The sequence below is a fragment of the Anoplopoma fimbria genome, chromosome 5 (genome assembly GCF_027596085.1).
Source record: "Anoplopoma fimbria isolate UVic2021 breed Golden Eagle Sablefish chromosome 5, Afim_UVic_2022, whole genome shotgun sequence".
NCBI classification, from domain to species: domain Eukaryota; kingdom Metazoa; phylum Chordata; class Actinopteri; order Perciformes; family Anoplopomatidae; genus Anoplopoma; species Anoplopoma fimbria.
Window position 1 is genome coordinate 9,768,834 of NC_072453.1, and position 26,651 is coordinate 9,795,484.

The following is a 26,651-nucleotide window of genomic DNA, read 5'->3' on the forward strand; positions in this document are numbered from 1 at the left end:
AAAGAAAAAGAGACAAATGACAGATTATTCTTTCATCTTTTCATACAATATCCCTGCAGGGATTTCATGCTGCAATGTGATTTCTTTTTTCTTTTTCACCAGCGCCCGCCAAGATCTGTCAAAACCTATTGTTGCTTGTGTGCTGTGATCCGCAGATCCAAGCCAAGACATGCCACCATCTGAACGTTTTCTCCGTGAATGAATGAAAAGCTGGACTCTGGTTGACGGTAATGCAGAGCGATCGTCTGATTTACCGATTCATGGGAAGTATAATAGAGCCGACGAGATGATATGACTTGACCATGAAGAGCTTGCCAGCCGCCACGTCAAACATCTCTGGAAACTTTCCACTTCATTAGCAATATGTTGTCATCGGCGTAAGGTTAGACCTTAGGAAAAACCTACTCTCACAAGCCCTCCAGATTACATGAAAAATGTAATTTGCCTTGTTGTTTTCATCTCTTGTCCATACCTCTGCTTTAATAAAATGTCTTCTCCTGAAGCCTGAGCTAAAGTGAAGCAAAGCAAATAAAATTTGATCTTATTTATGTTTTCACGGCGGTCCTGAAAAAATGTGCTGCCATCTCCTCCCTCCACACGGAGGCTTCACGCTTCCCCGGGGGAAAATGTAATCCAGATGGCACAATGCACCTAATCTCAGCAGCACATAGTTTAGTTTGACAGTGTGAAACGGGGTGTTAGTTGAACTCCACACCAATAGGTTTCCCAGCCGCCACCCCGAATCCTGGTATCTCCATCAAGTCAACTGCTCCCATTGTTGGATGTTTTTTTGTGTCTGAGCTGTTAAAATGAGATTCACCCAAACTGACTGGAGTTAAACAAATAGTTCAACATTTTAGGAAATACAATACTCGCTTTTTTGCTGAGTTTGATGATAAAACAAATATTACTCTCATGTCTGTATGCTACGTACTGAGCTAGAGCTAGGGGCGGTTATCTTAGCTTAGCATAAAGACTGAAAGCAGGGAGAAACAGCTAGCCTGGCACTTAATTTCAGCCGTAAAACAACATAGTGTCCCTTTTACATTTCTGTTTGTGTATGGATTCAGCTAACAACATAAAGCTTGTTAATTGTTGAGCTTTAGAGGTGTTTGTAGATGTGTTTTTTTTACTTTGGACAAAGCCAGGCTCCTGTTCCAGTCTTTATGCTAAGCTAAGCTGACTGTTCTTGGCTCTTGCTCATACTTAACACACACAGACATGAAAGTGGCATCGATCTTCTTGTTTAACTCCCAGCAAATACGTATATTTCCCAAAATGCCTCACTGTTCTAAGGTTTCATACAGCCGTACTAATGTTCATTGCGTAGCAGCAGGTGTACTCACACCAGCCGATGCAGATGAACATCCACTTGCGCAGCTTGTCGGTGGAGTAGGTGAGGACGATGGCCGTGTGGAGGTAGCAGCCCTCACCAAACATCCAAAAGAAATTGGTGGAGTGGAAATAGTTGAAGGAGGCGGTGACGAGGCGGCACCAAACCTGCAAAATAAATCCTTCTGTTAGACCTTTAACAGTTTCTCTAAAATATTATATATCATCTTACTGACAGACATGTTTTTAAAGCATACGACATGTTCTTTAGGTTACATTATCATCATTTCATCTGGACGTTGTTTCTAGTTGGTCAAAAGAAAGCTCCATTTGAGTTTTCTTTTACTGTAATGCAATAATCTGGCTTTTTTTAATGCCTTCTATGTTTGCCAGCCGTTTGTCATTCAAACTTTATTTCCCAGCAACATACGAGGGATTTAAAGCAACTGAACACATCTGGTAGATTTTGGATCCGTCCAATTGAGTTAACAGACTTGGAGAATTTCAACTGGCGACCAAACATCTCCCTAAATAAACATTATGGCTTTAATTCGACACCTTATTATTAAGTTCATGAATGCAGCAGCATCATCCTTAAAGACACCAACAAGTAAAAATTCTTCAAACTATTTAACAGAGACAAACTGGTTAAAATTTGAGGAAATTGGAACAGTTATTTCATGATAATTTTAGCCAGTTTACACAAAGCCAAAGGTATAAAGGATGTCATGAACTAAATAAAGGATAAGGCTGCTGATATTCTATTTTTCTTTTATTGCCAGTAAATCTCATGAAAAGACCAACAATGTGTTTGAGTTTAATTTCTTTTAAAAGATCAGTAATCCCATAAAACAGGTGATTATTTGAGTTTTCATCAAACAAACAGGAAGAAATAGTGCATTAGTTTGGGACTATTTTCCGCGGTGGATTAATCCACATTTGGTGCTTTAGTTTTCTTAAGTGCTTCTTGTTGCAAACATTAAAGTTCAACTTCTTTGTTCTAAATAACAATGTCTGGTGATGAAAATGATTATGGCTCAGTCTCCCTCCAACAATGCTCATTAAATATTTATAAAAACAAAATGAAGCAAGTAAAAGCAAAGTCAAAGTTATACACTAGTGCAAGTTCTATTTAGGGTTGAATAGAAACAAATAAAGAAAAAGATCATCAGATAAAGGGAATACGTACCACGTTACTTTCGTGCACCTCAGGACTCATGGTCATTTGGACGATGAACCAGGTGGCGTTCCTCAGGATGAAGGCGGTGATGAGGTTCCAGTGGATGATGTTTCTCAGGCAGCGGATGCTCCTGTGGCACAAACAGAGGAGAATAATCTTTATAATCTTAGATGTTTATGCTTCTTTTTCAACTTTAGTAAAGAAAGTATAATGCAAAAGCAAACATGCAAACAAACTTGTGAGAAATGTCTGAATATAAATATTAATATAGTGTTCAAGTGCATTTTAAACAAAATCACGTTGAAATGTACCAAAACTGAGAGTTCAGTGTGTTATTCAACATTTAGGGAAAAACAATTACTCGCTTTCTTGCAGAGAGAATTGATACAGATCTCATATCTGTGAGACAACAATTCAGTTGAGCCAGAAGGGGAGTAGCTTAGCTTAGCATAAAGACTGGAAGTAATATTTATTTTACATTTCTGTTTTTGTTCAGATTAAACCAACAAAATAAATGAATTAATGTTCTAGTGTATTTTAAACAAACTTATATCGAAATGAAATGTAGAAAAGCTGAACCAGAGGTCAATGAATAATTTAACATTTTGGGAAATTACTTTATTACTTAATGAGAAAATTCAGCTGGAGCCAGAAGGTGATTATCTTAGCTTAGCATTAAGAGTGGAAGCAGGGTGTAACAGCTAGCCTGGCACATAAAATCACATTGTGTCCCTTGTATATTTCTGTTTATGTGCTGACTAAAACAACATAGTACATTTATTAATGAGCTTTAAATACATTTGGAGATGTATTTTTAAACTTTGGACAGACCCAGGCTAAGCTAAGCTAAGCTAACTGCCTCCTTGCTCTAGCTTCATACTGTTGGGAAATACATGAATTAAATATCTCTTCCTACTTAGTTTGAGTCTTGTAGTGTATTTTAAACATAGACATTTAGCTCAGAGTAGTTAACTATTCCTCCACTGTGATATAAAGTGATATAAAGTAACCTCAGAAAAAATGCAAACGTGGATGATGAATATGAATAATGAAGAGATGTAGCCTCAAAGTAACATTTCCCATCACTCCGCTAACATAACATGAAGTAACATTTCAGCCCCACTTTTTGCACTCTTGTTTGTGTCATGCCCCGACCATCTCATGTGTTTTTTAATGCTGCAAATAAATCAACCTCAGGATACAATTAAGAAATCTGCCTCACAGTGAGCGGTTGAAAATAGAAGCACACGACTGAGCGGACAGAGCGAGCCAAACCTCGGTCACAGTGGTGACAGCCTCGTTTGCTGTCACCAGCTGACGGCATTATCAGCCGGCGAACGCCAACCGTGAATCACTTGATTTATTTATTTTTCTAAGCATGCATCATTTATTAATAGGTGTCACTGGCACTGGCTTTGTGCTGACTGAGCAGACACAATTTCTCCGGTGACATTGTATTGTTCTGCTCTTTTCACTTTACTTTTTATTACTCTTCCTGTAAGTCGCTTTGGATAAAAGCGTCTGCTAAATGACTGTAATGTAATGTAATGTAATGTAATGTATTAACCGTGGAGCTCTTAAAGAACAATGGCCTAATTAAACACAATACTATGCATAAAAATGCTGCTGCAGTTTTGAATAATTATAATATTGTTACACAGGAGTAAGAAAAAGCAGCCTTGAGGGTTTAAAAATATACAAAGTTATGTATTATAACCCACAAATAAGCAGCTAATTTCCTCCCACTATATCACTTATTACTGGAGCTTCCATTAGTATTACAAAGGCAGTGAATGTCATGCCAGAAGGCTTTTTTTAAACACTCGTATTCATTACGCTGGTGACCTCACTTCCTTTGGCATCCTGCCGGTGGGGTCAGCTCGGCATGATGGGTATTAATTAAGAGGAAAACTCCTGCAGACAAATCTTTGTCAAAGACACAGAGAGATAAATAAAAAAAATACATTTGTTCTCTGGGTTTGTGTTCTGTTGTTTCTTTTCATGGTTTGTATTATATTACTTATATCACCAAATAATAATACTACTGCTACTTTCCTTATTATATTATATGCTATATCGTGGTATTCTTCCATTTCAAATATATACATATATTTCTATGCTACTATATAGTGTGTGTATATTTACTTCGTACACTTAACATATTATTATGTACGTTGCAATTAGAGACAATGAGACAATAATTATCTCCGAGGGTAAACTCAGAAAGCAGATATAGAATTTAAATTAAATTAATAAAACATAAAATAAGACCTTAAAGAAATGAAAGAGATGTGACAAAAAACAACAACTTCTAAACCATATATTAAAATATATTAAATGATGAAAACAATATGAAAATATTTGTGCAGAATAAGCCCAGTAGTGCACATCTGGCAGCCCTGATCTGTGAACCACATATAAGAATATAGATATATGTGCAATATAAATAATAATATAGCAAAGTATATAATATTATATATATGTGCAGTACATGCAACACACAGGAATGTTATAATACTATTGAGTGTATATGTTTCAAATAGAAGAGATTATTACTTAAACAATTATAAATGACATATAGTTCTCACATAATGACTGAAAAAAAAATGATATGCATAGTTTAAGGTATTTTAATGTCTTTAAAGTATAAGCCGCTGGTGCTACTCTGCAGCCAGAGACACAGTTGGGGGGGGGGGGGGAATAGTTTTCTCACTTTCTATTGTTTTGAACAGTGCGTTTGGCTAACCGCTAACAGCTAACAGAACTACCAGTAAACACACACTGCTGAGTACCTCGTCGCCAACTTAGAGTCGATTGGCTGCATACATCGCTGCTTGTTTTGGGGTTTTGAATGAAATGTGTTTTACGAAGCATTACAGCCCATTGGTGTTTAAACAGGGGGTTAGCCAGTTGTGTGTTTTTTATTTAAATTGCATTTATCTAGCTAAACTAGTTCTTTATCGGTTTCTTGCTGTAATGTGTGAATTTTCCACTCAGGTGTCAATAAAGTTTTATCTTTCATAAAAGACATGTTGAATGGATGTCACTGACTCTGCACCCCGCCTCCCATCATATAAAACGTTGTTAACCTAAGTGTGGTGGTAGCTGCTGCAGCGATATCACGGGTCAGAGGTGTGAGTTTGAATATCCGTTGGCAAAAAAACCCTTGCTTACATTTCTAATAGAGGTTGTCTGTAGTCTAATTTATTAATGTCTTCCTCTTCCTGATCTAACAAAACGGCGATGGAGGTGCCGGTGAAGGTGAACAGCTTGCCCTCAAGATCACTGAATCATATCCCTGAACAATTTGATCAATTTCCCTCTGACGTTATACCCGACTGCCGATGGAGATGCAAGCGAGGAGATAATTCTAGCTTCCAGCCTAAAGATTAAAGTTAAAGTCTCATTTAATTTCATGCATATTAATGTTAAGCTGACTGACAGTTGGATGGAAAAACTACACAAACTCTTCTGGTTGAATCATCAGAACAAACAAAGCTGTGTTAGAAAATATCTGTTTGTTTAGTTGCCAACAGCGTAGTTTGCATTTTTTCTTAAGCTAAGCAAACTATCATCAGTTTTTGTGTCTTAGTGACTAATGAGGTCAATCTTTAATGATATTATAAGGTATATGGTATTATAAGTGATTGACAAGATTAAGAAAAGAACCTACAGAGAAAAAAAACCTTTTTCTTGACCAAGTCTGCTCAAAAAGTCTTGTTCTGACATCTTGAAAGTGTTGACTTATGTCTGGAAAACAACGATGGAAACGTGAGTGAGAGTTGTAGAGAGGAGTGCCGCTGTTGTGTTGAGTTTGCTGGAAGACAGAAAGTGTAGCTTAGTGTTTTCTAAAAGATTTTCGACGGCACAACTGAATATTACGTTGAGTTCCACAATGTGGATGCAACGCACGATTTCAGAACGAGACTTCTCTGAGCAAGACAAACAACAAACAGAAAGGTAAAGAGAAAGCTTGTATTTCTCTGTAGGGTCTGTCTTTCCATAATGCTACCAGACACTTATAATAGCAACATAAGCCTCTCAGTGGCAACAACTTTCAGTGGACGTACATTGACGGAGAGGAGTTGCCCGAAAATATTACATAACAGTCCGTTTAGCAGCTGCCATCTGCGGCGTTCTCCATCAATACTGGACCAATTTAAACAACTGCTGTCCACCGAATAAATATTGGAATGTCGAAAAATAGCCAAGTTTCCTTTTAAAGATCCATTCAAGAAAAACCTCATATATCATTCAGCACTTTTAAAATAGTTAACTGTCAAATTCTGGATCAGTTTTTGATTAATATGGTGAATAAATTCTTATGACATAATTCATAGGGTTTAGGGCCATCAATCAGACAAAACTGGGACGGCAGTGGATGAGGTGAAAGTGGGCTATTAACTAATCTCTTGGTTGATGGTTCAATCCCTGACTGCTCATGTCAAAGTGTCTTTGCTTGTGAACTTTTGCAAAAAACTACACAGCTCTTTCGTTTAAAAACAACAATATACATATATATGCACATATTTTTACATTTTATTTGTTTCTTGACTGTTTCAGCCCAATGCTTTTGTCTTTTATCTTCTCTTGTTTATCTTTATGCACCAAAGCACAAAGATAAATTCATTGCATGTGAAAACCTATTTAATAAAATAAGCAACCTGATTATCGTGCACTAAATGCAGTTCATTTCCATATGAAAACTGCAAAAAACCCTAATAACACAAACCAGAAATGTATTAAATTATCCAGGAGACTCTTGTGTTTCTATGTTGTCGATATCATTCAAATAAAACCCTGACATTGGAACTCACAGTATGATTTATATTCTGTCTCACTGTCAGCTAAAAATGCTCAGTGTTTTTTCAGCCCTCTAATATCTCTCTCTCTCTCTCTCTCTCTCTCTCTCCCTCTCTGCTGTCATCCCTTCCACTTTCTCTCTCTCAGTTCCACAACACTGAACAGGAGTGTCAACCTTTCTCTCTATCACTCTGGTGGAGTCAACCTTCCCTTAAATGCTTCTGGATCTCATTAAAAAGTGAAGAAGGTGAGTAATAAATGCCAAACTCCTCCACTAGCCCTGATGCCATTTTTAGCTGGCTGACACTCATCCTCCCTCTCTCTCTCTCTCCCTCCCTCCCCACCTCCCTGTGTGAGCCACACAAACACAGGATGTGAATAAACGGCAACCTGCAGAGCTTCTATTTATTATGTCTCTGCGTGGCCTTTCATGCTTTTCTCACCCGCCCGGGGGTTTCTCGGGGATCGATAACAGTCCCGGCCGTTGAAGGCGCTAAGACCTTTTCTGTCGTTAACGCTCGGTTTATTTCGGTTTGTCAGACGAACCTGTTCCACCTCCACCGGTTGTCCCAGCAGGCCTTCACAAGACTGTTTTTTTTCATTCCAAGATGGGTTTATTATTCCCATTTGTGGGAGGGGGTGGGGGTGGTGGTGGGGGACGTGTCCTAGTTTTTGCAGGCATCTAAACCCCTTTTCATCTGCGGGATTGAGATAGGGAAGGTTTCATCCCATGACCAAACGGTTTGTGAATAAGAACGAGAGGCGCTTTGAAAGACGAGGGGATCTGGAGAACCCTGACGTGTCTGTCACATCGAGGATGTCTTCGGGATTATCGGCGGACTGGTGAATGTGGCGCCGAATCACTTACCTCAAACACAAGAAGAGGAAGAAGGCGACCAGCAGCGCCACCATGGAGATGCAGTGGCCGAGGAAGTTTATGATCACGGCGATCTGGTAGTGCATCTTGCCTTTTTTCTGCAGGGAGAGAAGGAAGCAATGGATGAGTCTTTTGGGAGGTTTTCTGATTTACACAAACAATATTCTCAAGATAAGAAAAGAGACTTCAAAGACTGAAAACCCTCTTTGTTCTATTTTTTCCTTTTTTGGAAATATTTTTGGGAGCCGACTCCTGCTGTGACTTTGAACCACGAGAGGCGGGTTTAGAAACTTTCAAAATGAAAAATGAGTAAAAAGTTTGTTGAGACTTTTACTTGAAGCTCTGTTTTTTAATAACCATTACATAATTAATAGCTACACGTTTTCTTTCATTGTAATATATTATAACAAATAAGCGACTTACATAATTAAACAAAACAATTTTCTAACATGAAATAGATAAATAAATAGCTACTATTTGTAATCCCTCAAGGCCATGGATGGTTAAAATAAAATTGGCCCAGAAAACTGAAAGAGACGTTTGTGGATTCTTTGTGGTTAGTTTGTTTGGCTGTACTTGAATCAGATATTTTTGGGGCTGTTAAAAAATTGTATTTGTTTGGTCTCTCATTGTGTTTATATTGAGTCTCTATGTGATTGTTTTGTGTCTCTTTGTGGTTATTTGTTTTTATTATATTTTTGTGTTTATTTTGTATCTCATTGTGTTACATTTTGTCTCTTCATGGTCGTTTTGTCTCTTTATGCTCATCTTTAGCCTCTTTTTGGTTGTAATTTGTCTCTACTGTAGTTTGTATCTTAGTTGATTTCCTTGATGCAATTGATGAACAGAGGTTCTGGTCTCGGGTTCCTGGGCCTCTATCTGTGTAGTTCTGTTCAGTTCTACCACAATACTAATAGGCCACCAACATATCTATCACTCTGGATGACAATCAGATTCCCCACATGGTTTTTAGACATGAACACTGGGAGGCCTGTGAACCTGAACACTCACACATAAACTCTCCACATGAGGCTTTGTGGTTCTGCTGCTGTAGCTGGAGGTTTTACATAGATCACAGACACATCTTTCTCTGAATCGCAGCCTAAGACTTCCGTCTGTGACTCAGATATCCATTGTGATCGGATTTCCCCCACACTAGCAACAGTAATCTGTGCTGTAAGTGGATTTATGTAACCTGCTGGAGTCTACGCCCAGATTAAATGTGGACATGTTTAATCCCTGTGTCTCCCACCCTGAAAAACGTCATCCCACTCACTTTATTTTGGTGTAGCAGCTGAAATCTTTAACTCCTTTTAAAATATACGGTGGAAAAATGGCTCCAAGTATTTCCCTTCTGATGCATGAATATACATTGATATCTGTCTTCACCAAAGCCATCAAACTCCTTAACTTCCAGTTTTTATTTACATGTACAATTCTATCCCACATGTGCGATTTTAATCCTTCTATATTTGCATACTTCATTACTTTTGCTCTTTCACTTTTGTTTTATTACCCTCATGAGCCAGATGCAACTTAATTACTTTTTAAATTATATATATATATCAAAGTAATAGATTCTTTCCCCCATATTCTTACTTATTTCCACAGTGATCCTAATATCGATATATTATAATAATAAATTATGTATATTATATATATATATTATGTGTAATACATGTATATATAAACATATATACAATGATGAGTTTATATATATATATATATATATATATATATATATATATATATATATATATATATATATATATATATACATACACATACATATACATATGTATGTATTTCATATTGTGAAACCATCTCCTTCAAACAGCTGTATTTATTCAAGTTATTAAAAGCTTCTAACAATCATTTTCACTGAATGGAGCTTGAACGTATCATAATGCAACCTCCGTTAGTTAGCCCAGCAGGACTGTGCTGCACACCGGATGCTAACAGCTAGAAGCTAACGTTAACTAGCTTTGTTGTTCACAATGTAGCATTATCAAACCCGAAATTATATAATAACTTTATATCAGATCGATGCAAAGACTCATTTCTGATACCGGTATCGCTATTAGAAAAACTCGTTTTTTTTACATTTTAATATGTGAAAGTTAAATCTTATATCTTTAAGTTAAGGACCTGAATACTTCCTCCACCACTGGATGTAATAAACTAAATATGTTTGTAGTTTTTGTTTTCTGGCTAAATGTTACGTATATGAAACAATGTGATGCGAAGGCAAATGTCAGAGAAACCCGACAAGTGAAATCAAATCAAACTAAACAAAGCGGTTTGTTTAAATCGCACTGAAGCACAGTTCACATTTCTAAAAGCTAATAAAGGCTTCAGCTGTCTGAATAAGACTAATCATGTGCGTGTTTTTTGTCCTGGCTGTTGCATATTGATTTACTATTGTCTGCTATAAAAACTCTAAATATCTATTTCCCTCTGAGGCAGTAAAATGCATTTTTTTCCACCAAACAAGGAATGTAGATTTCCCCCTTCATCTTTTACATCGGCGACACGCTATAAAAGGATCATTCCAAGGGTAGTGTGACAGGAGGGATGATTACAATGATTAGTGGCTCCACATTGACGGATTACTCTTTCAATGTACATATGAGAGCAGTAATATAGCTGTGAAGGAAAAAGTGAATCAGTGCTTCAACAGTCACTGCAGGACTCGCAGTCCAACACTGGACATAAATCAAGCAAACAGGAGGTTCTTAAAATGGATAGCAGAGCTCAGAGAAGAGGGGGGGTGGATGGCGAGAGGATAATAAAAGACCCGCCCACCACTCAGCCTCAGGTCTCTGTGAAAATGTGTGGGCCACAAGAGTCAAACTCAAACCTGACTCACTCTCCTTCTGTAAGAAACAACAGAGACACGTATCGTTTATCTGAGAATACAACCTCCAAGCAAGTCCCAAAAGGAAAAGAGGATTCTGGGGGTTTTTTTTTTTAACCCTCAAACAAACTTTCCAATAAGCCATTGATCCAAACAGTTTCTCTTCCCAGCGGGACCACTGAATATCCGGTTCAATACTGGCTGAGCTTTAAAGAGAGAAGCCACTTCAACTCCTCCTTTTTTCTTTTTTTTCACCCTGTTGTCAATCACGCCAACGCTGCCACCCGGTGATTTATTTCATGGCCATAAAAGGGGAAGAAAATCAAACACTTTTTTTAAAAGGTCGGACAGTCTATATCCGTCTCCTGTGGGGGGGATCGATCGGACATCAGACTCAGAGTCTCCCGGAAAAGAATAAAATAAATGAGTCTCATTCCACAACATGCTCACAAATCTATAAAGTACAACACTACTGCATCTGGTGACCTCATTGTCAGGTTAAATGCCCTCACAACAAATCTTTTACTTACATTTCTATTATTATTAATGAAACCCATAAGAAAAGACAAACACACACATTGAATTTATCCAACAAACAAGTCTGTGTATCCAAAGCCTGATAAAGATATGACATTATGTTTAAATCACAGGGAGGATTAGGGGGGTCTAAACCCTCTAATTAAGACTTGTAGACCCCAATAAAAAAAAATCAACATGTGGACATTTAAATATATTTCCCACATTCATGCCTGGAATCATTTTTCTTTGATTTGTAAAGCAAATTATAAAACACAAATGACTGAATGTGGCGATAGCTGTGAAGTAAAAGACTCAGAAAGCATCGAGGGATTAACATTGTTAATTTAGTCTTCTCCTGGGATTTGTTGACAATAAGAATAATACAGAAAAACTACGGCTTCATCCTTTCAGTGCAGGTCAAGGAGATATATATCTCGGTTTTCAAAACGAGGAAAAGAAAACATAACTCAGCTAATTGAACCAGCACCTGAGTAACAATGCTTACGGAAACTGAAGTGTTTAATATTCAGTTCAGTTTCAGCAGATGGTCAAAGCAGGCTAAACACACCTGTCACATCTTTCTTTCATGTCATTTAATATTTCACATATATTACTTCAAGTGTCCACTTGTCACATCCTTATTTAGGTCATCCTGTTCTGTCTGAAAGCTTTTCACCAATCCTAATTAAAAAGAGTGCTCGTCACCATCACATCTGCACATCACAATGCAGCATCCAGGTGGTGGCTGAGAGCATGCACAAAAGAAAAGAAAAAGAACTGGAGCACTGCAGGACCTTAACAGCAGCATCACGGTGCTGTCTTGCTCCCATCGCCAGAGGACAACGCTGTTTAGAAAAATCCCTGTTGTGGCTGCCGTTTATTTTTGAGGAATTTACTAAATGAGGCTTCGTTTTTGTTTTTGTGCAATTCAAAAGAGAAATAGCTGCAGGTTGATTAGCAGATTTCAGGCTCCTTCCTACATAAAAAACCTTGCCAAGATGCAGCGGCTGCGTTCATTGTGCTTCTGGAGCCTCACAGTGATGCTGTCAGTGCGTTTCATAGCACATTCATAGTATTTTCTTTTGTCTGCAGTGTCAGTTTAAGGCTTCAGGCTCTGAGGAAACAAACCCCCGAATCCATATTTACTATAAATAAACTTCCGAGCAAACCTGTCACACTCATCTTCCACCGCTAACCTCGCTTTTGTCGTGGGTTTTTTGATTATGTTTCATGCTTCGAGGGACTCCGTGAAAAGCCTCATTAATCAGGAGACATGAAACAACCAGCGGTGCACTCTGGGAAGTCTTACCTCCTCGTGAAGTATGGCCTTACACATGGAGTAGTTCCCCTTCAGCGCCCATGTCCCGTTCACGAGACACTTCCTATAAACATTATCTGCACAGAGAGAAAGAGAAGCAAAAGGACAAAAGGCAGTTGTTAAAAAAAGAAAAGCTTTTTCTCATTCTTTCTTGACTTTTTAATGAATATTTCTTTGTTTTCTTTTTGGACTTGTATCCCTGGAAATGCACAAGATGTGAATTCCTGCCCGATTCTTTGTGGCACTGCGACCTTTTCTGCTTTTGAGACTAATAGGGAGAGAAGTCATTAGAGGTAGGCCTACAAGCTGTGAGTTCTCACACGTTTGCTGTCAGGACAGTCTGCCACCCTCCTCCTCCTCATCGTCATCCTGTTTTACATTTAGACCACGACTCTTTACCTCCAAAGAGCTGAGTTCAACCTGTTTTCATTTTATTTCACTTTACAATTAAACATGTTGACCCCTGTTATCATCCTGTCATCTTGTCCACAAATGAAGTATAGTCTTATAAATAAAAGGTTCTAAAAGGGTTCTTCCTGAAAGGCTGAGGTTCTGCCCAGAACCATTTGCTTCTGAGGAACCCTTTTGAAGAAAGGGTTCTTAAAGGGTTCTTTGGAGGACAAAGGGGTTAAGTTAAGAAGGATTGTTGAAAGCTTAGACCTCCCTGCCCACAAAAAGTGTGATCGTGAACCACGATCGTTGTGGGTTGAGCTGCACCACATCAGCCCCGACGTTAAGGAAACGTCAAGAGGAACAATGGGTGGGTTCTAGATGAAACTCCTGAAATATAAAAAGGTTCTTCCTAGAAGGTTCTCGATGAAATCCATGGAATATTTAAGTGTTCCCGCTAGAACCCAATGGGTTGAGTCTAGATGAAACCATTGAAATCTAAAAGTGTCCTCGGTCAAAACCCTACGGTGGGTTCTAGATGAGACTCTTGGAATATAAAAGGGTGCTCGGTAGAACCCCCTAGGTTAACTTTTGATGAAACCATTGAAATATAAAAGGGTTCTCACTAGAAACCCTTGGGTGGGTTCGAGATGAAACTCGTCTCAGTGTCATTTTCAGGCACAACCTAGCTGTTTTTAGGGTTCTAATAAACCGATATGCTACCTGCCCTGCATCAAATGGCAGGCTGATAGAACCTCCAGCGAGGGTTCTGGGTGGAATCATTAGAACATAAAGGGATCTCTAAAGAACCTCTCATTGGGGGGGTTTGGTTGAAACCTTTTTACGTATGGTTAAAGGCATAATCCTTTTATGTTGTGTTAGAACTCTCTGAAACAGTTCCAGGTAGAACCTTTTCTAACCTAAAAGAAACCTAGAAGTGTTTTCCTATTACGACAGTCCAAAGAACCCTATATGGTTCTACTGTATTTCTAAGAGTGTAGGCAGGTCAGCGAGTTATTCATATTAATGGGAAATTATTGGCAGTGTTACTTCAAGCTGTGACAAAATTAAAAGGCAAGTGTATTCAATTTCAGTCTCTATCGCCTCGTTTAAATCAAAATAAAGACTCAGACTGGAGCCCAGACTGTGAACCTCTGTGATTATTTTCTATCTAAAAAAAAACACAATTTCTGCAACATGCTGGATAATGAAACCCCGGTAGTGAGGGGTCGGCATGAAGCCTCCGACAAATCATGAGTCAAATTATATTTTTCCATGCTGGCTCGCTCCATCACAGCACACATATCTCGCCACATTCACAGGACAGAAACGGAATAATCTGAAACAAATTTCACATTTGTCGTTTCACATTTATTATTCCTTCAGATGAAGGAAAGGAAATCATCAAACAGGACATGGTGGGTTGGAAATACTGCAAATGAGGCAATTTAAAGATGAAAGGAGAGACATTTCTTACGTCAGCAGCTGTCTGCAGGTGAGGCGGATGGATCTTCAACTCATTTAAACGATAAGGATAAAATGAAGTCCTCTATAGTTATGGTTTAAACACACATAAATAACATTAAGATGTGTTTTTTTCATCTCCAGAAAAACAATCAGTGTCGGAGAGCATTTCTGAATGTGTCAGGCGGTCCGTCTCTCGTTCCGTAACAAAACATTTCTCACTGAGCTATTTGGACACATCTGACCCTGATCTCGAGGCGGGTCGACAGAAACCTTTTTCCACTGACAGTTTTCAGAACTGGGAGGAAAAAGTGAAGTTTGCTGAGCAGTCGTTGGCACAGTTAAAGCTGCAGTAGTTGTTGTTTTTTCAGCAAGAGGATAGCTGTCACCATCCATCAATAACACATTTGAAAAATGGAGTGATTGTTTGCGTCTGTTTGAGGGGCAAGTTTCTGCTTTTGCTCTCGGGTCCAAATAACAAAAACAAACACTATCTACAGACACTGTGTTTGAAGCTAAAATGATGTATGAAGAGTGAACATTCTTGGAATATACACATAGATATTTTCTTAATAAGATTTCACATCTGCTCTCGCCTCTAAGTATGATGTCACCAACTCCAATACACACTAATGTAAAAACCTGAGAAGGTAATTAAAAAAGCCCCTAAGGAGGTTGAATATTTTAGAAAGCTTTAATGGGATTTTAAACTTGAATTATGCTGAAGATGTGGAATATTTTAAAGTTTGAATGGATTTTCTAGCTCAAAGTATGAATGAGTGAATACAAGTTGAAAATGCATGAAAAGCAATCTGTCCTTTCATTTTTTTTGCACAGTTTTTTATCTTAAAAACATGGAATATTTCTGAAAACATTAAAGCTTAGAGTAATAAACATAAACCGCCTTAACGGCATTGCGAACAGCTTGGGTCCTTGTTTACTTCCTGTCAGTTGATGTTAATTACACACACTTCAACAGGATACAAACTGGAACAAATTTAGATTGTTTACGCTTAAAACTGTGAAATCATCCATTACCAGGAATGAGCTGGTTGAGTTGAACGTGTTGATGTTTGAATGAACTTTGTACGTTTCCAGCATTCACAGCCAACAAACAAAACAAAGAGAATGTGCAGAGCCCTCATAAAGATTTACTACAGTCTCGGCTGAAGGCTCAACTTAATGGGCCCACTGTTTATACAATGTTTCGTAACAAAAATTCTATTCTGATGATAAAAATAAAGTGTGAACGCAGGTAAAGAGTCACAAAAGTCAGACTCACAACATTAATAAGTCAATTTTTCTGGTTTACTGATGAACATTGATAAGCTCTGTTTTAGCTCAAAAGAGAGAGAGAAACACCATCAGCGTGGAGGCGGCCTGAGACGGAGGCTGTTAATCTTAAATACATGTTTTAATAATGAGACATTTTTGGGGAGGGTAAAAGATGAAATGGGATTGGGTTTCCTGAGGGCACTGATGTGCAATGAGCTGGGTAAAAATAGCATGTTGACAGTATAAAGGGACTGTCATCCCCAATCAAGATTACCTAGCCTGTGATAGTCCCTAAATCCCAAAACGCAATAACCTAGAGAGCTTTAAAATCTATCTGAGGACAATTATGTCAAAGTCAGAAGTTCTGATATAGACTGACCGTATAGCAAACTAGGAATTTAGAGTCTTGTTAAATTATTTTGATTCATAAAAGGAGAATAAAGAAAGCATTTTTTCAATTTGAGTCCGTAGACGGCAGTTCACTATCACTAGTTTGGAGTTTAAACTGCTTTATTTTTCTTGAGAAAATCCATTTTTCTATTATCACACTTGTGCATGACTGAATTTAATGTGCACTGGCAAAAAAAAAAAAAGAAAAAAAAAAGACGTACATATTCTCAGGGAGCTCCCATAATTCTCTCCTTTTATTCCAGTGGGAATTTACATGACCCTTCCCTTCTGGGTTCATGGTCGCAAATAATTTGAATGGATTACTGTCAAAGCAATAAAGTAACTTCATTTAGAGAGGACACATTTAAAAAACCCAAAGTGCAGCGCAAATGTTTAAAGAAATCTGTGAGGAAAGCAGACAAAACAACCCCAAAAACTGGCGTCACAGCGAAGGTCTTCATGCAGAGCCGAGGGCTTAAAGGTAGAAATGGTGGCGCCTTCAATTCAACCAGTATGACCTTGAAATAAATTCTTTCTGGCACTGGACCACACTGAGATTTATGGCTGCTAAACCTCTTTATTAAAAAAAAAAAGACCATATATATATATCAAACATTTTATAGCAAAGACTAAATGTCACTGGAGGTATTTCTTCATGTAATAACCGAATTAAGCAGTGAGGTCATAATCCCCTTTGTGTTCTTAATTATTATTATTTTTTCGATTGTGCATTGTTTGCTGTCAGTTTGGCTGTGTGGAGGTTAAAGGAGTTTTACAGCTGAAGCAAATTAAGGTGGATTTAATGCCCAGGCGCTGTTTCAATACTCGTTATAGCAGCAGTTAGGATTGCTGTTTGGATTAGAGCTTGCTACGGAGCTGCAGAATGAAAACACTGAAATATGTGGGAAATGTTCGGAGATTATAATTGGAGGAATTGTTCAAACATTTTGGTTCTTGATTAAGTTCCAACTATTATCTACGAAAAGTTATAGAGGATATAATGTCTAGCTGAGCAGACTTAGAGGTCACTCTGGTTCTATAATTTGAAACATAAAGGATATCATATCTTGAAAGATTAATCCAATTTAAATCTGCAAATTGCTTTTAAAAGAAACTATTTAAAAGAGAAGAGTATTTCCCTTTTTGTGGAAAAATAATGGTTGAATCTCATTCTTGTACGTCAACTATTGAAGTGCAACTTGTTTAATTTCAATCGAATTATCTACTGACCTGCAGCTCTGTGTGTGATTGTGTCTTAAAATCCTTTTGACAGAAGGATGGAGATAAAAAACCGCTTAACTACCTTATAAACACAGACAGAGTATTCTCTCTATATCATGACACAGAATAAATGTCAAGAACGTCTTTCCGTCATTTCTCCTGATATTGTTTTTGCCGTCAGAATCCACAAGGGACTTTTTACAGCTGCAGGAAATTAAAGTGGATTTAACTCAGTCGTTATGATTACTGTCAGTTGTTTCCCGCTGTGGCAGAATATAGAAAGCCTGTTTTTATTCCTTTTTTGGTATGTGAGAGGAAAACGTTTAGCAGCCGTGACGCTGGCAATGTTTTCACCTTGTGAGTCGTAAAGGCAACATGTGGTTCTGGAGATAAGGACTGAAGCAGGAAGAACATCAGAGTTTGTCTTTATGTTTCCGTCTGTTTGTTGACAGATTTATTGACATCGTCATAGAGTCGCAAATGTGCAAGAAGCTAATGTTTAGTCAGTCAGTAAAATCAAAATGAAGCCTGGGATTGAAGATGGGTGTGGTCTGAGCAGAGGGCTCTACACTTGAAACTATTTAGTTCTTTGAAATAGTAATTCTGAGTCAAAAGTACATATTGAGTAAAGTTTTAAGTACTTTTTTACACAAACATAAAATACCTATTCAACTTTACTTGCATTAAAAAAAGATCCTTTACTTGTTTTTTTTAAAGGCAATAGGTTTGCATGATTCTTTTAAGTGAGGTTAACTCAATAGATTTTACGGTGTAGAAGTACATCGGTAGGAAGGAAAGAAGGGGTCGCTGGTCCCACCTTATTTAACGTCCCTTTTTTTTGTCATATACATTGAATGTGTTGTAACTATATTATGTTGTTTCATTCTGTACACATGACATCTATTGCGTTTCTGTCCATCTTGGGAGAGGAATCCCTCCTCTGTCGCTCTCCCCGTTAAAGTTTTTTGGGCGTTTTTACTCCACAGATGTGAGGGTCTAAGGTCAGAGGAAGTCACATGTGTACAGATTGTAAAGCCCTCTGAGGGAAATTTGTGAATTTTTGGATAAACAAAATAAATTTTATGGCATTGAATTGAAGTTCCTCTGTCGAAATTTACTAATTATTAACACAAAACTTGTTTGTTTAATCTGAACACAAAATGAAATGCAAAAACAACTGGAGACAATCTTGCAATGAAATCACACCAGACCCGACGCCAAACGGTGACAGGGCCGTAAAGTGTGTGTGGGGGGGCCCTTCCTCACTTCCTTACCCCAAAACTTCCTGCCTCCTTGCTCCGACCACACCCATTTTCAAACCACCTTCATTATGATCTCAACTACACACCTCTAAAATTTAATGACTGCATCTTGCATAGTTGTGACGCCATCACTGTCATAAAAATCTATCCACAGACCGACAGATAAAACCTGGCAAAATATTCGAATTCTCTTCGACCTCATCTTGCTTTTATGACGCACATACAGATTCACAAGGTTAAAAAATATCAGCCACACGCGGTCGTGGCTGGTAACAATGTTGTGGTTTGCGCTGAAAATACCTCTTGGAGAACAACTAAACTACTGTACAACGATTTATGAAGTCTCGTTCAGACACCAAAACCCATCCAAGGATCCGTCAAGTTTAGTATGAGTTTTATACGAATTTCCAGTAAATGGGCTACAGAAAATGATTATTAATGCACGCTTCTCTAGCCACGTAACATTAAATTATGCAGAAGAAGAAGGGGCAATGAGATAATGTTACTAAAAGAGATCCAGACAAAACCTCAAACGAGTGAACATGACGCAAATATAACATTTCTGTTTGTTTCTTACATTAATGTGAGGGACGTTACATTCTCCTCATCCCTGCACAAAGATCTGATGCATTCAGCTCATTTCACTGGACGTTTAAGTCACATGCTTTACGTGATTTTGACTTTTTCTTTTGAATTTACTGCATTTTTTATGCACAAATAAAAAAAAACAAGAGACAACGTATAATTTGTGAGCTTTAACGGTGCTTGTAGCTGGATGTTTTTCACTTTGACGGAGCCAGGCTAGCTGTTTCCCCCTGCTTCCAGTCTTTATGCTAAGCTAGACCAACCAAATCCTGACTCAAGCTTCGTTCTTAACGCTGATATCAATCTTCTCATCTCATTCTGGGAAAGAAAGCCAATAACCGTATTTAAATAAACGTGCAATTATTCCTTGATTGACCTGAGTTGACAAAAAATTACAGTAAGTGAAGAAGATGCGTTCAGGCCAGTATTCGTGTGGTTCAGTCGGGACGGAGGCCAGTTTCTGAATGTTTCTTGGAAAAAAATCTTTCTCTCTCAATTAAAAGTTACATTGAGCACTCTCAGTAGTAAAAGTTCTGTGAACATTCAAACATAACATGCTGCACGGATTATGTGAGAGTCATATTGTGAAATCTGCTTCATGCTACAGGAGCGTCTCAGACAGACTGCAGTGGCACTACTTTATTAACATTCTCCTGCAGTCTTCTTGCAGGTTGCAGTGAACGAGGCTCTGGCAGCATCGTAAAACGCCATTTACATCGGTCACGATCTCAAGGTCCCTAAAATATATCGCTGATTTCATTTAGTGTCTGCTGCCAAACTGCTGATTTGCCAGGACTTCTATATATATATTAACTTCACACAGGTTTGTCTTTGGAGCATCTTTAGAAGGATCGCAGTGGATTTCATTGTTGTAAGCTACACAGTACATATCCGCTTTAATCTTTGCCCGGTGACTGGCCATTGTTGTCTCTGGAGTAGGTGTTAAAAACAGCGACCGGCCAGTGCCAGGTGCTAAATCCTCCCCGGGGAAACCGGAGCTGGAGGTGCATGTGGATGGAACCCCGGCAGCCCTCCAAGCCTGCAGCTAAAGGATCCTCTTTTCATTTCATTTCCAAACACTACAGCAAACACAGAGCTTACTAACAAAGATCAGAGGGGCCTCTCTGTGGCAAACCCCACCCCCCCCAAAAAAAACGCAGCGCGGTGCAGAAATGCTGCTGTAATTTTAGGCCCTACACGAGCAAATACGCTGACCCAAATTTAGTCACACTTACTTAGCGCTTCAACACATCGGATCAATGGCTGCAGCTCAGCAGCATCCTCCTCCTCTGTGCATTCTGAGCTCAGGTCTAATTAAAACCAGGACCAGCAGCCAACAGAAAAACATATTATTTGCACTAAATTAGTTGTTGTTTTTGCACAACTGCAGAGGAAAACAGACTAAAGATCTCAGCTGTTACATGATGCGTTTACTTGTTTTTCAAGGTCAGCCACTATTCAGAGCTCAGAGACTCTGGAAGGGAATAACTGGTACAGCAGCACTTATGGATCTCATGTTTTATGATGCAACACTTTCTTTAATTCTATTTTTCACTATTTTGTTTCCTTCATTATACAACTTACAGAGCACATAATAGACCTGTTTTAAAACTAGTGCAGCAGTGATGAAGGTCACAGTCTCCTCATCGCTCCACAAAGATCTGATGTTTTCATCTCTTGTCAGTGAACGTTAGAGTCACGTAACTTAAGTCTTTTTTCTGCACAAATTAAAGATAATATGAATTTAACATTAATCTATATTTATGGATTAAAGAAACGAGATACAATGTGTTTAATTAGGGAGCTTTAACGGTGCTGGTAGGTGACGTTTTTTCACTTTGAAGGAGCAAAGCTAGCTGTTTCCCCCTGCTTCCAGTCTTTATGCTAAGCTAGGCTAACCACCTCCTGACACAAGCTCCGTTCTTTACGCCGCTATCCATCGTTTTCTCTCATTCTTGGAAAGAAAGCAACTGAGCATTTATAAATAAACGTGCAACTATTCCTTTAATGACTGACCTGAGTTGATATAAAAAAAACTGAGTAAGTGAAGAAGATGCGTTCAGGCCAGTATTCGTTCACTCTCAGTAGTAAATGTTCTGTTAACATTCAATACATAACATGGTGCACGGATAATGTGAGAGTCATATTGGGAAATCGGTTTTCTGTTACAGGAACGTCTCAGTCAGACTGCAGCAGCGACAGATTCAGCATCAGTTATGGATGTCGTGACCACGTTTTATGATCCAATATTTGCTTCAATTTCCTTCATTATAAAACTAACAGAGCACAAATTATGCCTGTGTTAAAACTTGCGAGGCCGTTTAGATGTTTGCAGATGGTTTTCGTTGCCTGTGATATTTTGTTTATTGCCTGTTAACATTTCTAACTGCCATTAAAAGCGTAATGTTAGTTCTTCAGGATTCTCTCCTGCAACTTGATTGGATGCTGTCTGATCGGTTCAAGCAAAGTGCATCTGGGGAATTTAGTTTGGACTTGCTGGGAATGAATAGCAATAGGTTGATGCAGGAAATTAGTTGATTTGTCGCAAATTCTTTAAATAACACATTTTAGTCTTCTGGCTGGTGTGAAAAGCATCACATTTTTTCAAAGCTTAAGTCAAGGTGAAGAGTTAGAGTCCACATCTACACCAATTATCATATGTTTTGTATGAAAAATATGCTGCACAATATGCAACAAAAGTAGTAAGTATAACTAATAAATTTAGTGGAGTAAATAGTACAATATTTCCCACTTAATACTAGACATTTGAAGTGGCATTAAATATCAGCGGGTGAGAAAAAGTAAACATATTTACTCAAGTATTGTCCCTAAGCACAAACTTTAGGTACTTATACTCACCTTGCGTATTTTTAGTGTGTTTAAAACTTATACTAACTTATACTATTCTACTTTACCGTAGTTATTTGACAGCTTTAGCTAGTTTGCAAATTAATATTTTGCATTAAATTACAAATGCTTTGTTAAAGATTAAACTACTCGACAGTTTCTACAAATACAACTGAAACTGTTGATCAATCAATAAGTTATTGACATGATATTAAGTGGCAACTACTTCGATAATTGTTTAAAAATGCCAAACATTTTATGGTTCCAACTTCTTACGACGTGAGGATTTGCTGCATTCATTTTTAAATAATTTTAGGGACGGTTGGTTGGAGAAAACAAACATTGTGAAGGTGTTACTTTGGAGTTTTTGTTTTTACAGTGTGTTATATGTACTTTTAAAGTAAACGATGTGAAAACACACAATAAAACTTTACTAAAGGGGCGTTAATCCTGACGTAAATCAGCCTCTGCCACAGACAAAGTGTTTCTGAGATGAACCAGACAACCAGCTCATTACTGCAACTGTTTCCACATCTCCCTAAACACTTCCACGCTGGAATAAACGCAGGTATTCAGGTGAGCGGCCGTACCTGTGAAAAGTTTTCTGCCACCTCATTTTCATTTAAGAGAACTCGTTAAATTCATCCAAAACTGGAAACATGAGCAGCTCTTGAGACATCGCGGGCCGTCGACACTCTGAAGGAGAGAAATCGATGCCAGTTTTCACGCTGGGTGTGCGTTCTGGCTCGCTTCTGCATGAGACACCTCAAGGGTTTGCAGAGGACAGAGCGGCCTGTTTCACAAGGAGGTCTGAAGAGAAAAGAATCTACTTTCCATGTCCGACTTTACTGCAGGAATAATTAAAAAAAGAACACACACAATCCAGCTCCTCACATCCCTTTTGCATCTTTCTCTTTTGTCTCTTCTGTCTTTGATGTTTCTCCTCGTCTACATGCTCACATGGCATTCATGAAATTAATATTCAATGAATGCCGCGCCACGCTCGAGCTCATTCAACAAACAGAGAAAAGAGATGCATTGCATTCCTTGTGAGTGAGCAGGAGGGTGAGTCGGGTTGAGGTTTCTGTCACCCGACTGACCGCGAGCACTACTCTGAATAAAAATACAGCCTCCTCCTCCTCTATCCACTCTGACTGGTGCGAGACCAGACATCTCACAGCCAGCCGGTGACATGTGCACACACACTGGCCTCCGTATGAGAATCCACTGGCCTCCCTCTGGGGACCATTAAGGGAAAGTCAAGCTTGGCAACAAACGGCGGAGGGGATTTTTTCCGGGCCGAGACATGAACCCCAGAGGAGGGCGTGCAGCGCCGATGGCACCTGTCAGGACTCGCTGGCTGAGCGGTCTGGACGACGCCCCCTGGACGTCTGTCATCCCCCCCACACACCGCTCCCCATTCCATGCATATGTTTGGCAACATGCTGCAATCTTCTCAGAGAGAGTTTCAGAAGGAGCTCGGGTTGATTAGCACGTGTTGATCGCTCCAATTAGGCTTCTTTCCAGAGTCAAGTCTCATCAAGAAGATTAACTCAAGTGCTTTCGAACTTCAGGACAAATTTTTTTCACCACACTGTCATGATAGCTAAGATCAAAAGACAGTCAAGATCAAAAAGAAAGGTATATGCGTGACATTTACTCATTTGCTTCACAATACACAAGGCCTGCGGTATGCACTGTACATGGTGACAGTGTTGGGAAACTCAGTCCATCAGTAGGAGCAGCACCACATTGCAATGTTACTTTGCATTGGTAGGTGACATTGTTACATTGTTATGTTACGTTGTTACGTTTCATTAAGTTGCTACATTGCATTGTTACGTTACGTTGCCATATTATTTCTTTAACACAAACAATGATGTTTTTCTAAACTTGAACCAAAAGATTGTTTCCTAAACCTAAACCATAATTTTACATCCCTAATGTCAAAGTAAAGCAGGTAAGTTGTATCATCATTCATACTCTCCTTCCTTCCGGCTGTGACCCCTGGTTTATCGCATGTTTAGGTCTGGTGTTGGACTTTGTCTGCATGATGTTTATGTATGAGTGGAAGAGAGGACATTCACCTCTAGCCAGGTTAAAGGGTTAAACAGTGATTTACCAAAAGGTTAACATATACAATGACCTTAAACAATGATGGTATATAGTGGTGAGTTTCTAACATTTACCATAAATCTACAGTGTAATGGAGAACCTCGGGTCACCTAAACAGGCAGTGTTGTAAGAGATGTGAGCTTTGTTGACTTCTGTTGCTGGGTAAACAATCTCTCTCCAGAATGTGATGCGCTATATAGTTCTTAATTCTATCAATTCTTGCCTTGTGTGTTTTGTTCATATATATTTATAGGCTGATAGAAATATTATTATGAAACGTATTTTTGGTTCAGAAACATCAACATTCAATGTATCTGGTGTTTGCAGAAAAGTAAAATGCACTGACCTTAAAGACAATTTAAAAGGAACAGTTGGACATGTTATGCTTTTGCTTAAAGATGAATGAGAAGATTGATGTTCCTTCTCGTATGTGTCTGTTAATTATGACGCTAAAACCAGCAGCCAGTTAGCTTAGCTTAGCACTGAGCCTGAAAACAACTAGCCTGTCTCTGTTAAAAAGCACCAAATAAATCACCAACATGTTTATTGTTGAGCTTTAGATGTGCTTTAGATCGTGGTTTCATTTAAAGGCTAATAAACATGTGTCTCAATTTTCTGCAGTTTTTCTGTATTAATCAGGATCTTTCTCTAACCTTTAACAAGTGATCTTACTGCCTGTATAACATATAATAAAAAGTTTAGTCACTGTGAGCAGATATTTTACTGTGAAAAACAAATAAAATACTTTGTCATAAAACACTTTTTCACAATGTCTGTAATGTCTTACAAATCCCTTTCTTTTATGAGACAGCTTTTAAAAGTCTCTTGTGGTTTTGTTTTTTCTACCTTGTAAACTTATATTATACTTGTTTTTAACTTTTTATGGTGTTTGAAGATCTCATTCTAAGTTTTTCATTTGCTTTTTTTCCTCTTCTCTGTAAAGCACTTTGTAGCTAAACTTTGTTAAGAAAAAAGCCATAAAAGTCAAGTTGTTTTATTCTTCAACATTTGAGGAATTATGTTTCCTGAAAAACATATTTACTGTTGCATATTTAATTTATGGTAGATAAGTTTGTTTTTATGGTATCTTACCATTTATGATTGATTGAATATATGAGATCATAATTCTGACACATGACTCAGGCTTTATTCTTTCTATGATTATACTGCGTTAATATGTTTATCTTGTTTCTGACTTGACCTGAAGGCAATTAAATAATGTCCAGCTAATTAAACATCTGTCCTAATATGATCAGTTTGACTTGTTCTGATTCAAAAACAGTGAAGCCACGTTAATAACACGCTTCTACTGCTCAGAAGCTTAAAGGGTGTGAAACATTTCAGGAAATCTATTGGCAGAAATATAATAAAATATTTAGAATTTCATTTCCATTTGTGTATAATCACCTGAAACTAAGAATTGTTGTTTTTTCGTTAGTTTAGAATGAGCCCAGAGTCTGCTATATAAGACTGCCATGTTGCTATAGTAACCCAGAACGGACAAATCGAACACTGGCTCTAGAGAGAGACTTTCACATTTTTTAGGTTACCTGAATGTCTAACCGTCTACATTCTGTTCCTAAAGTAGTGTTACTATGTATAAATATACTGTATATTATGGTATATATCTACGGTTTTGCACTGCTAGATGCCAACAAAAACTATGCACTGTCCCTTTAAATGGAGGATTTGTCTCTGTCTAATTTTGGAAGTCCAGCCCGGTAGGCTACCTACTAACCTGATTTGTGGAAGTGCAGTTTCATGGTACTGCTATTCAGGGCAGACACACACACACACACACACACACACACACACACACACACACACACACACACACACACACACACACACACACACACACACACACACACACACACACACACACACACACACACACACACACACATGGATGTCAGCTTTACTTCTGTTGAGCATTTTTAGCAGCAGCTTTTATTTTTAGAGGACGTGTTGGCTGTAACTTCCTCACAAAGACTAAAGCTTGAAGCTGCAGTGGTGGAATTTAACTAAGTACATTTAGAGACACGTCTGAAGCACTTGTACTTTACAAGAGTCTTTTATTTTTTTGTGTTTTGTCCTGTTTACTTGTGTATTGCATATTTGTCTCGTGAAATCGTCACTTGTATTGTCTCTGTTTTTGTTTTCTGCTAACTCCAGCATGTTTACTTATAGTATTTGATACTGATGTTCATTAACGT

At 38.2% G+C, this 26,651-nt stretch overlaps 1 protein-coding gene across 1 annotated transcript in view; it reads right to left on the bottom strand.

Annotated features, from left to right (window-relative positions):
* LOC129091320 (corticotropin-releasing factor receptor 1-like) overlaps nt 1–26,651 on the bottom strand; it is a 51,541-nt gene that overhangs the window by 11,752 nt on the left and 13,138 nt on the right. Inside the window, exons 5-8 of the mRNA XM_054598898.1 lie at nt 12,878–12,963; nt 8,184–8,290; nt 2,522–2,642; nt 1,347–1,500 (exon numbers count right to left, since the gene is read on the bottom strand). Of these exons, the coding sequence (XP_054454873.1) occupies nt 1,347–1,500; nt 2,522–2,642; nt 8,184–8,290; nt 12,878–12,963 (468 nt within the window). The remainder of the gene's footprint in view (nt 1–1,346; nt 1,501–2,521; nt 2,643–8,183; nt 8,291–12,877; nt 12,964–26,651) is intronic.